Source organism: Suricata suricatta, chromosome 10 (genome assembly GCF_006229205.1).
Source record: "Suricata suricatta isolate VVHF042 chromosome 10, meerkat_22Aug2017_6uvM2_HiC, whole genome shotgun sequence".
Lineage (NCBI taxonomy): Eukaryota > Metazoa > Chordata > Mammalia > Carnivora > Herpestidae > Suricata > Suricata suricatta.
The window spans coordinates 100,467,407-100,480,269 of NC_043709.1; the positions used below are offsets into that span (position 1 = coordinate 100,467,407).

General features: G+C 49.8%; 1 protein-coding gene across 10 annotated transcripts in view; it reads left to right on the forward strand.

Moving 5' to 3' along the window:
* The window catches only part of CRACR2A (calcium release activated channel regulator 2A), a 134,110-nt gene that overhangs the window by 67,004 nt on the left and 54,243 nt on the right, over positions 1-12,863 (forward strand). For all 10 annotated transcript variants that reach the window (XR_003914335.1, XR_003914336.1, XM_029954250.1 and 7 more), the window contains 2 exons: positions 50-233; positions 3,675-3,821. Coding sequence is in view for 8 of the 10 variants with exons in the window: in XM_029954250.1 (XP_029810110.1) it covers positions 50-233; positions 3,675-3,821 (331 nt within the window). In the remaining 2 variants the exon portion in view is untranslated. The remainder of the gene's footprint in view (positions 1-49; positions 234-3,674; positions 3,822-12,863) is intronic.

The following is a 12,863-nucleotide window of genomic DNA, read 5'->3' on the forward strand; positions in this document are numbered from 1 at the left end:
CCTGGGTGCATATTGCCTAACTCAGATCCTTGTGCTGGGCTTCCTACAGGCCGCTTCTTCTTCAGCCAGAATGAGCCAGATCAGGAAGATGCAGGTGAACAGGGGAAGCGGCTCCAGGAAGAGAAGGTGTATCAGTCCAGAGGGGAAGAGCATGAGCGCGGCATGGATGAAGATGAGGAGACCCAGTTCCAAACACTGATGGACAAACTTGGAGCACAGAAGGTTTCTGAGGAGTAAGTGATGACAGTGATTTGGGGGATGGAGCCCAGCCTTGGAGCAGCCCCCTCATCTGCCCCATGCAACATTAAAGTGTGTTAAGCACTCAGCCAGGCCCCAGGTGCCCAGTGGCCAGCTAGGAGGCTTACTCCGTACACCCTGCCCTTGGCAGACACTTGTCTATGCGCCATGGGCCAGGGGCTCTGTCTCTGCTTTTTTACAGTCTCAAGGGGAACATGCCTAGGCCCCTATTCTCCCACCCTCCTCGCTTCTATCATACATTTTTCAGCACAGTCCTAGGCTCCATGAAGAGTGCTGTGCAGCACAGGGCTGTGCCAGGTCTGGAGGATGTCTCTGTGCATTTTGCTAAGGCTCCGGTCATAGCCAGCTTACCAGTTTTTCCACCTCCCCCGAAGCCAACCCTGTGTCTCAAGGACTTCGGGGCATCCCAGCCAGCCCCACGGTGCTGTGCTTCTGGCAAAGGTACCTTACATGCAGGCATTTGCACACTGTATCCCTGAGCTGAGCCGAGCCTGTAAGGAAGCTGAGCCGGGAAATGAACCATTTTTACCAGCCCACTACTTGGATAATTTCAGATGGCTGGAACTTCAAATAAAACATAATCCCTCATTTCCCCCCCAAAATGCATCTAAGCCCTGACATTTAAAATGAAATAAAATGAAATGAAGAGAGGATAAAATAAAACAAAATAAAGTAAAATAAAATAAAATAAAATAAAATAAAATGTGATGTAGCTGGTGGAAACCAATGGCCTGAATAACATGGAATCCCTTCTCCCTTTTCCCATTGCATTTTGCCTTTCTGTTTCTGAGTCCCCTAGGTCTTGTGTTTGGTGTGTGTTCTGGGAGTGACAATGGCCTAATGACTGGAGCTGATGCGTCCTGAGCTTGAGAGAAGGAACTAGGGCTGAGAATGATGGAGAGGAAGCAGGAAAGGAGGGGCCTGCGCACAACATACAAGCCAAAGAAAGGAGGAGGGGAGGGGAGGGAGGTGTGGGTGAACCGAGGCACCGTCATGAAAGAGAGGCACCTCTCCACCCACCCATCCCTTCTGGGGCAGCCCCCTTCCTGGCCAGGCTCTCAAAGTAGAGTCCACTCGATGTTATTCTGGGAGCCTGTGTGAGGCATCCTGGGAAGGCTAAGCATTTCAACAGTGGTTGCAAAATTTGATATGCAGAAGATGGCAGCCAGCACCTTCAGTCCCCGTGGAAGCTAAACAAAAGGCAGAAGGCTGGTGTTGCAGCATGAGGGGGATGTCAAGACCACAGGGCCCCAGATAAGGAACAGAGGAGGCTATGAAGACTTCAGAGGTCTTCCAAGATTCCACGCATCAGAATGGCTTGTGTGTTGCTCTGGAAGGCAGATGGGTCAGCTGACCTCCCAGGATCCCTTCTAGCCCTGCACCCCCACCAGAAGCAGAAGCAGTAGGCTGGACGTCTGGACTCCCCGTGTTTCATAGTTTTCCAATAGGCTGAGTGATTTGGCAGTTTATGGGCCTTGGCTTATTTTTCATCAAGCATTGACAGATTTGTCCCTTCTCCAGAAATCTGGGGGGAGGTGATGTGGCCATGACTAAATGGTTCAAAGGGCTTTGGAAGAGGGTCAGGTGGGTCTGCAAATCTTACTGGAGGCTCTAGCTGATTGGCTGGAACCTGGCAGGAACCTGGCAGAGGTGAACAGACAGACCAAGGATAAGGCGGTGGACCTTGATTTTATAGTGCATTTATTTCATGAGGGAAGGAGCCTGCCCCAATGATGGGAGGCCATCGTGGTATGAGACCCTTGTACCTCTGAACCCCTTGTGCCATCTCCATTGTATTTACAATACAGCAAAGTAGACAGCCATGGTGTGGTCCGTGGGGAGAAGGAAACTCATTCTGGGAAACAGGGAGGCTCCCACCATCCCTCCCCTCCTTTCCCAGCTCACCTCATGTCACCTCAGGGCTGGGGTCTAACAGGTAAGCAGTCCTTACTGGGTGATGTGTGGATGAGTGGGCCAGATGAGCTGGTGGACAGGAAAGGAAGGAAAGAGGGAGGGATGATGGATGGATGACCTGATAACTAACCAGAACTAACCCACTTCTCAGTGGGCCTCCCCTCAGCTGGGTGCAGACAGTAATATCTGTGCCCCAAGCACATGGCTTACATGCACTGTCAAATGCTACTTGTTTTTTAAACATTAAAAAAAAAATTTAATGTTTATTTTTGAGAGAGAGTGTGTGAGCAGGGGAGGGGCAGAGAGAGAGGAAGACACAGAATCTGAAGCAGGCTCCAGGCTCTGAGGTGTCAGCACAGAGCCTGACATGGGGCTCGAACTCATGAATCATGAGATCGTGACCTGAGCTGAAGTCAGACACTTAACTGACTGAGCCACCCAGGCACCCCTCCAATGTCACTTTTGAGGAAAGTTTCTCAAATATAGCACTTGTTACACAAGAACAAAGGGTCCTATTCTTTATCCTGAGGGTCCCTGTAACTCCCCTCAGATCAGAGTAGTTTTAGAATTTAATGGGTTAAGGGTCAGATTCCTATTCTGGCTCAGTTTGATGGTCAGCTGTTTCTCCAGAGAGGGAGAGCATGGTCCGCGATGTGTGCCGCTGCCTCCTTCCTCCTGTCACTGATCAGTGTGGCCCTGTGTGTGTCTCTGGCTCTGCAGGGCACACCTGCCCAGTGTGCCTGTTAGCCCGGGGCGGTGGGGTTGGCTCTGGGCATGTCACTCTGTGTCTTTGTCTCTCTGCCTATGTCCTTGTGGACCTTCTGTTTGTCTTTCCCCTGTGTGCACACACATCTTGCAGATTTGTGCCTTCCTTTCCTTTCTCCTGTCACTCATTCCTGGTGCCACCAGGCCCCAGGGGGGTGCTGCGTATTCTCTTCCATTCCCCACAGTGACAATTGCTTTCTGCCACCCATCAGATGACATGTCTTTACCTCTCAGCTGTGAGAACTGTCCTTCCTGGGGCGACAGGCTCTCTCCTTTAGCTCCACGGCATTTGTCCTCACATGCACCAGGCTCCTGTCCTCTCTCCTCTTCCTGACATTCTGAGATGCTCCCAGCACATGGCCTTGCATGCTCAGCACCACCAGCCCTTGGGGAAAACCAGAGCGTGCAAGCAGTGGAAGGCGGGGTTAAGGAGGCGGGGTTAAGGAGGACGGAAGCCAGGAAGCCCCAAGTTTGATTCTTGACTCTGTCATTTACCAGCTGAGTGATCTAAGGCAGCTCACTTCACCCTCTTCTGCGGGTAGTAGAGCACCAGCCTGATAGGTTACTGGGAGGGTCAAATGGGCTGGTAAGTGTAGAGTACCTAGCATAAGGAGGCACTCGATACGTGCTAGCCACTACCGTCATGGTCATGACAACGGTGTTCTGGCTGTCCATTTCCTGTCTGGGAAGCTCAGTGTTTGCATGCTCTGACCTCAGTGTCCCCCCTTCTCTTGTAGTGAAAGTGACATCAAGCAAGTCTGGCTGCAGCTGAAGAAGGAGGAGCCTCACTTACTGTCCAGCTTCGAGGACTTCCTGACCAGGACCTTCTCTCAGCTCCAGGAAGCTCATGAGGAGAAGAACGAACTGGAGTGCGCCCTGAAAAAGTGGGTACTCAGCCCCAGCCATTCTCTGTACCTGTGTGTCACCAACAGAAGCACAAAGTGCACTTTGTCATATTCTGGGAAGCCTCCTTGTTGCTGCCTGCCAGAGTGGGGCCTGGTCCCTGTGGCGGTCTTGGTATATAGTTAAGGTCAGGCCCTTGCTCACTTTTATCAGGCCCTCAACATATGCTAGGCACTATTTTAAATATATACAACAGCTCATTTGGACGATTCACTGTATTTTTTTTAAGTTCATTTATTTATTTTGAGAGAGAGAGGGCATAAGTGAGTGCAGAGGGGTAGAGAGTGAGAAAGCAGGGGAGGGGCGGAGAGAGAGAGGGAGAAAGAAAATCCCAAACAGGCTCCTCGCTGTCAGCACAGAGCCCCATGCAGGGCTCAGTCCCACAAACTGTGACATCATGACCTGAGTCAAAATCAAGAGTCAGATACTTAACTGAGCCATCCAGGTGCTCCCTGGACTATTCACTGTTACTCATACTTTACAGATGAGAAAATTGAGGTACTGAAAGGTGAATGACATGCCCCAGGACATACAGCTTGTAAGTGGCAGGGCCAGCATTCAGAGTGAGATGGCCTGGCCCCAGAGACTGCACAAGGAGGCTTCCGCAGCTCGGGCCTACCCCCAGCTCCAGACCAGCCCTTGGTCCCACTGAGTACCCTCCTGACCACTGTCTGGAGCATCCCAGCCTCACATCCCTCCTGCCACCTCCTGGCCACCGGGGCCTCTGCAGTAACTAGTGGTTTCTAGCCCTCCCGCTTTGCTTGGAGGAAGCAGCCCAGCAAGATGAGCTCTGAACTTGAAGCCAACCCAAGTCAGCCTTGTGCCACAGCCAAGGGGCCACATAGATGCTCGTCGTGGTGTGCCACTGGGGTACTGTGCTTGTCCATACTCATCAAGCACGCTACAGCAGTGAGCTCACATTTTATGAAGCCTAGCATAGCCAGGAATGGTCCCTAATCCTGAAGGTGTGGCCGAAGCACAGGGCTGAGTTTGGGCAGCACTGAATCTGTCCTCCCCGTAATGCTGCCACATGCTCTGGTCCCTGATGAGAGATCCCTCCTATTGTATGGGCGTCCTCAACAGTCTTAACCACACCCCCCTCCTTGTGAAGCTCCTGGTGCCCATCACCATGCCCTGGGAGTGGGGCTTCAGAGTCTATGCTCACATGGCCTTGGGAAAAGTAGCCAGCCTCTGATTTTGAAAGAGACCACCACGTGTCTGTGTCTTATTGTGTAGACCAGCTAGCTGTCCATACATTGCCCTGAACTCCTTTGCATCTTGTGCCTCCCCCAGATCAACTCTAAAAATTACTTGTTGGGGTCCATTGGGTATACACAGGACTGGGGAAAAGGATCTTTATGAGCCTGAGTTATGAAAAAAATGTGGCCGCGTAGTGCTGGGGAAAGCACAGTTTGGCTGGAGGAGTGTCATGTATGTTCTAGGCAGGGGTCCCCCCAAGGCTTGGAGAAAGGAAGGTTGAGAGTATACTTTTATACAGTTTTCAGCTGATTAAGCTGTGACTCGGACAGATCTGAGTTTGCATCTTGCCCTGCCCCTCACTAGCTGTGTGACTCAAGCTAAGTTACTTCACTTCTCTGAGTCTCAGCTTCCTTATGTTTAAGATAGGAATGATTCCAAAATACTAGCACATAATAAGTATTCAATGCATGTTAAAATAACAACACTTATTATTTTAAACAAGTGCATTTGTCAATCTTAGAGGATTTGCCTGGTTAAAGTGGAGAGTTTGAGCCTGGATATAATCGGTGGTGAGGTTTGAAGATCCTGTTATCCCTCCAGACAACACGGTGTACAGCCAGTGGTGTTGGCGTCACCTGGACTTCCTTAGGGATGCAGAGTCTCGGGCCTCGCCCCAACCCTGCTGAATCCACATTGTAACAGGATACCCAGATGCTTTGTGTGTGGATTTGAGAAGTGGGGAGCTGAGAATCAGGAGCTCTGGATTTCAGTTGTGTGTGGCTCTCCAACCAGCTAGCTCTGTGACTTTGCTCAAGTCTCTTCATCTCTCTGGGCCTTGGCTTTCTCACCAGTAAAATGAGGGGTTGTATTAGTTTCTGAGCCCCCTGCAACCCCACTTTCCGCTGACTCCAGCGTTGATCACCCTGAGGAGCCACAGAAAAAAGTCAGGTGGCGCCTCCCAGAGAGGAGGGCACCTTTTCTCTGAGGAAGGTGAGAGGACTCACAGCCTGAATGGGCAGGCGCTGACCCAGCTCATGACCTTGAATCTTTGCTGTAGGATGCCTCTCTGCTGGCCTGTACTCCCGCAGGGAGGGGCCAGCACTCTTGGCTTGTTTCGGAGCTGGTTAGCCCTCACATTCATCTTAAAGTGACCTTGTTTAGTGCTTTTGCCCTAATTTAACGACTATTAAAAAGTTCTTGAGATGAAAGCCAAGGTCATTCTTGGCTGCATGTGCAAAACTAGCTCAGCCAAAGGTTCCAGTTGATGATCCCTGCCAGGTGCACCTACGCTGGGTCGTCTGCTGGAGGCCGGCTCCTGGCTGGGGAGCTGTGGTAGGATGGGGGGTCCCTGGAGCTCTGTGGCCAGTCCCACCCAGGGGTGTTCTCAGGGTACAAAACCAGAGCCCCACAGGCTGTAGTGAGCAGAGCACTAAAATAGCTCAGGGGAAATGGGAGCTCTTGCCCAGCACAGCCACTGACCAGCCGTGTGACCTCAGGCAACTTGCTTTACTTCTTTGCATGTGGGTGTCCTCCCTGGTGACACGAGAAAATGGGTGTTGTGTTTTTCACCCTTTTCATGATTGTGAGTCACCAGAAGAAGTGCATTTGACTTTGCAACTCGCATACACTTCTGTGTGTGGGTAACTGAACATTTCCTGAAATGGAGCTCACACGTACTACATGTGACATACTCTGATGTTCTCTATGAGAGCCTCTTGTATTCTCTTGTCTTCTGTTAAAGAAACCAGAAAGGTTTTTCCCATCATGCTTCTGGGCTGTGACAGAACCAGATGATCTATATAGCCTCTTGCAACTCAGTTAAAGAGGAAACAGGAAATCTTGATAACGTATGGATTATTTAAATGGGAGTTTTGACGAATAGGGTGAGATTAAGTGATTCTGAGACATCTTCGAGGAGATGAGTTTGGCGATTTGGGGGCTGTGTGTGAGGATGGCATGTCCAGACATCAGTGAGGGGGTAGAATGGAAGCTATCGGAATGGCCTGATGCAGTCTGGAGCCGAGAGGATCCTGAGCACTGTCTGAACCCCTCCCAGCCTCCTCCATGGCTGGTTTTTCAGTGTTGGGTATAACATGTCGACTCCACCTGGCCAACCAGCCACTGTCCTAGACATGGCTCAAGTCATTACCACAGTACGTCCAGCCCAGGCTAGGCACCCAGCATACAGGGCTCTGTTCCTCGTAGCTCGCCTGTGACAAGCAATTACTCTGTGCCAGGCTCTGAGCTAGGCAGATAGAACACAGAGTTCCCACCTTTGAGGAGTTTATGAGCACACTGAGAAGGTCGAGCTCATATTTATAACAATTCTGCAACAAAGCCAACTAGAGAATTCCTGTTGAAACAGTAGACAGCGCTGACATAGGCAGAAGAGGCTTTTTGCTTCCTCCTGTTCCAAACCACGGGCCTCGTTTCTCTCTCCTATGGAGCCCAGAGAACATGGGACTGACTGTGGGGGAGGGGTGGTGGTGGTTCTGTCTCAGCTCCCCAAGCAGGGTCATGTTCCTCGGGGATTCAGTTCTGCTGCAGTGAGTGAAGCAGGTCCACTCCAGCTTCTGGGAAAGAGGGCTATGCAGCTGGCCTGAGCACCTAAGAAAGCTCCTGAGTGCTGCTGTCAGGAGACCAGGGGCCCTCCTTACCTCACTGCCCTGGGTTGTTTTTTCAACCTGCGTACTCGGAATAGGGAAGAAAGGCAAGTCTGGGAGCACTCAGTCTCCCACCCGCTCATACCTTGGGGTGGAGTTTGAGTCAGAATCTTCGGTACAATGTTCGACTCTGTTGCATGTCCACTGGGAAGTAGCTACAGTCCATGGGACAAGGTGCAGACAAGGTCAAATGCAGGAACCTGGAGCCAAAGCCCAGTTCTTCTGTTGAACTTAGAACCTGCAGGAGCCTCCGCATCTCTCCCAGGAAGTGGAGGTCACACTGTAACGGAGCCACGCTCCTTGGGTCCACTGTGCAGAAGTTCAGAGGACTTCACATTTAGCGTGATGAATGCAGTTTAGGCTTAGGAAGAGCTTCTGGCTATCGGAGTTATGAAATCCTTTGCCATGGAAACGCCTTGCCAGTCACCTTTTCCTGGGGGAGAAAAAGCTGTCTAGAGGCAGCAGTTGATTGTGACCTTTTGCCAGAATCACTAGTGGATGCTAAGACCCCACCCCAGGAAAATCCAGTTCCCTTGGTCTGGGCTGGGGGCTCGAAGTCCACATTTGTAAAGTATCCTTAGGGTTTCTGACTTTTGACCGCGGCTGGAATCTGCTGGATACGTGGACCTGGCTGGGCCCCTGACCAGGATCTAATCCTGAGGCTGGGAGTAAGGATGAATTACGTGGCGTCTGGAGAGTGCTTTGAGTTCTTGGAAGAAAAGTGCCTTCTAGATCAAAGGCGGGCTGTGGGTTGTGCTCTGCCTGCTCAGTCGTCTGCAGCTCAGTAGCCTGGGAAGGCCACGCAGGCTGCCTGTTTCACATCACTGGTGGACAACACTTGGCTTTGGCAAACTCTGAAACACCTGCCAGGGCCTCATTGGAATCAGTTCCTCATCTGTACGGTCCTTCTTGTCCAACTGAGTCAGGCCTCATGCAATTTCTTGAGGGCATGAGGGCCTTTAAATTGCAGCCCTTGGGGCGCCTGGGTGGCTTAGTCGGTTGAGCGTCCGGCTTCGGCTCAGGTCATGATCTCATGGTTCGTGGGTTCGGGCCCGCATCAGGCTCTGTGCCGACAGCTAGCTCAGAGCCTGGAGCCGGCTTCGGATTCTGTGTCTCCCTCTCTCTCTGACCCTCCCCTGCTCGCGCTGTCTCTCTCTCTCTCTCTCAAAAATAAATAAAAAACATTAAAAAAATAAAAAAATAATAAAATAAAATAAATTGCAGCCCTTGCCCAGCCAGTCTCCAGGCACTTTCTGTCCAGAGTGATTTCCTTCAGCTCTGGGACAGCATCTAGACCAGGAGGGAATGTGTCTCACAGCCTGACAGGCAGCCTCGGCTATGATCCCTGCTGCCTTGACATAAGCCTGAGAACTGGGATTCTGTAACATGAAACTTCAGGGACATGAGCGTCTCTGGGGGCTGGGGGTCATCGATTTCTCAGCCTTGTCTCCAGATAGAGCAGCAAATAACATCATATATATATGGCGGTGGCCCTTACATTCCACCTGTGAAGGACCTGATCTGCGTGGCTCTCCAATGGTAGCTTGCTTCAGAATCACCAGAGGATCCTGGCTAAAAGGTAGGTTCTCAGGTCTCTCCCTCAGAGAGTTTAAATCAGAGCGTCTTGGGGAGGGAGCCCAAGAATGTGCGTCTTCGCACACATCCCAGTGATTCTTATGCAGGCAGGCCACACACCACACTTTGAAAAAATGCTACTCTAGCCTCTGCATTTTTCTAAAAGGTATGGGTCTGCAAAAGGTACGCTCTAGGGTGCCCTTGCAGTCTGGAATTTTTGTTGCTTTCTTAGGGTGAAATTAAGAAGTTTTTGGTGAGGGCTGTAGGTAACAATGCTGTGGCTTCGTCAAGCGCCTGTTTTTTATTGGTGCATTATTATCTGAGGCAGAAGCACATTGTTATCTGAGAGCAAATTGAAAGGTGAGGACTGTTTGTGCTCTATGCACAAGCTAGGCATGATTTGTAAACCTGACTAATCAAGAATGGGTTGCTTTATAGGATGGGATAAAGCTGCAAATTTGGTTTATACGAGGCAGGAGAATCTAATTAGGGAGAAACCATCCATCTTGAAAATCCAATTGGCAATTACAGAGCCTGCAGAATTTTGTACAAATTCTTGTGTTTTTCTCTCATTCAGCCCTACTCCAATCATGAGTGTGTGTGTGTGTGTGTGTGTGTGTGTGTGTGTGTGTGTGAGTGACAGACAGACAGACAGACACAGAGACAGACACAGAGACAGAGATAGGAAGGCACTTAGAGAGGCTGAGAGAGACTAATTTCAGGGCACCAAGAAAACCCTCAACAGGATTTTTCTACTAAGAGCTTCTCTGCTGTCTGGAGACTGCAGCTGCCGGAAGAAGGTGCCAGGGGGCAGCAGTGAGCCGGAATCCCTCACTACCTTTCTCATCCCAGCCGCTCAGCAGGCTGAGCCTGAACCTGCTTCCATTTTCTTCTCCAGCAAATAGCAGACTCTTTAAGACTTTTCCGGCCCAGGGTCTTCACTTTGTGCTCAGCAGGGGGGAAGGGGGTGGGAGACGAGGGAGGGGGGAGGGATCAGGCCCTTCTGGTGATCTTGGCCCTCTCCAGCCCTGGTGGGGCACCTGCTCTGCTTCATGTTCACAGTTAAAAGACTCATATGTTGTCACTCACAGGTATAACAGGAGAAACCTAACAGGAGACCATGGGAAGGGAAAGAGGAGGGGAAGAGTTGGGGAGAAGGAATGAGGCAAATCATGAGAGACCTTTGAATCCTGAGAACAAACTGAAGGCTGAAGAGGAAGGGGGGAATGGGATGGGGGGGTGATGGTCAAGGAGAGGGGCACGTGTGGGAAAGAGCACTGGGTATGATATGGGAACCAACTTGGTAATAAACTATTAATAAAAAAGAAAAAGACTCCAGATGGGATTTGGATTGCTGATGATCCGGAGCACAAATCTGTGGAGTTACCAGTGTAGACACTCAGGATGCTTGGGAAGACACTCTGGTGGCACAGATGGAACAGGAGATGGGCACTCAGGGCCTGGCATCTTCCCTGTACTCAGATCTGGGCTATCTGGATGCCCACACACTGGTCACTTCCTTGCTTTGACCCTCATTTTCTTCACGTGCAAAACAAATGGTCTGGGAATACATGAGCTTCTTAAGCTCTGTCTATAATGGGGAGGGGGATTCTTCCTCTCTTCACAGCTGCCTTTCACCAGACTGTGCAAACTAGGACACCTACTGATCAGACCTCTGCCCACCCACATGGAGACACGTGAAATCAGAATGATTAGTCTCCAAGGCTAGAGGCATTTCTAAGTTCTGCCTTGAGTTTAAGCTTCAGAAATTTCTCAGAAGTGTAGAAAAATGCCATTTGTCCAAGGTCAAGACTACACCATTTAGGGAAAGAAGAAGCTACTCTTTTCCTGAAACGATTTCAGCACCCCCTGCCTAAAACTTAGAAGGTTGACCAGATGACTTTCTGAGACCCTCTGAAATCTGAAGGGATTCTGTTCCTAAGTGAAGGCAAAAAGGAAAAAGGGAACAGGAAAGAGATATTTTGACCAGCAGTATTCTATAGCAGGAAGGCTTTGGCCTGTGTTCCCTTAGCTGGAACCCCAGTTGTACTGAGCGTTAATGCTTTCCTCCAGTATGGTACCTTAACTCGCGGTGTGCAAATCACTTTGTGAAGGTTAATTAATTTTCACAGGCCCTGTGGGAACCTGGCAGGGTGAGTTATTGCTAACTACATCTCACTTTCCAGTTCCCTGCAAATAATCTGTAAAGATCTCTCTGAACCTAAGCCTTGTACTTACCTGAGAATCACTACATCCCCACCCTAAATCTCCAATACCACGCGCATGCCTGTGTGCACACACGTGCTTAAGGGCCTCCTTTATACAAGGGGCTTCTTCTACAGTCAGACACCCTGGATGACATTCTGCCTGCTACGCTGGGCGTGGAGTTTTCATCCTGGCTTTCACTAGGACCCATTCTTTCAGATCCACCATGCCTAGGGTATCCTCAGTGTATAATTTTTTCTTCTTCCCTTCAAGGTTGAAAATCTCCCTTTTCTCCCTTTAGAGCTTCTCTAAACTTGTTCCCAGAGAACTCTATCATCCTCCACACTACTAGAGTAGGGGGCTTTGTCCACTTCCTTCCCGAAAGGGCTCTCTGGTCACAGAGTTACTATCAGCCAGAGCCCAGGAAAGCACAGCAGACTGGTGTCTACTTCACACATGCAGTTTCTTACTCCTCTTCCTTTCCTCCATGCCACGTTAGCAGCGGACTTGGTGTTCCTAGATGCCAAAATTCTGGTATACAGAGCCCATTCCATAAGTCTAAATTCTTTTACCCAGAGTGTTACTTTACAAAGGGCTTAACCAATACGTAATGTTGATGGCTCCCTCTTTCCACACTTTGTCTTCTCTCCTGAGCCACCTCAGGTCTTGTCCTTCCCTAAGTCTTCTGTTCCCTGACAGTGCCCCATTCTCTCACACATCTGCTGCTGCATGATTCCCCTTCAGTCTCTACTTTTCCCTTGGCTGAAAAATGAAGATTTTAATTAGAAAGCTGCAGCTCTCAAAAGGGGGTCCACAGCCCCTGGAGAATCAGAGAACTCATTTACTTCGAATGCATTAAATGCATACTGTCTGCTACCTATCGTGCTAAACATTTCTACATGCATTATCTTATTTAAACCTCACAACTTATCTCTAAAGTAGGTATTACCATCTGATTTTCCAGATAAAACCTCAGGCTCACTGAGGATATGTGACTTGTCCAAGGCCAGAAAGCTTGTAAATGTCAAAATCAGGATTTCAACCCAGCCTTTTTGCACTGGGTCTAATGAATTCTGAGCCAACCATAGCTGTCAGCAGGGGGGTTGTAGCATAGACTACACTGGAATATGCTAGAGGCACTATCCAGCCATATACTGAAAGAGCAAGAAAGCAAGAATATGACTGCTCACTGACTACTCTGCTGCCTCCTTCCTACATTTGTTTCTCTGTCTCACTGAGAGTTCGTGTCTCTTTCTCTTCCTTTTCTTTCATCTCCCTATTCCCTATCCCTCCTCCTCCTGTAGCTCAAAATGACTAGGCACAGATAGCAGACAGGGGATAATTAAATAAACACTGGGTTGGGGAGTGTTTTAAGGATGA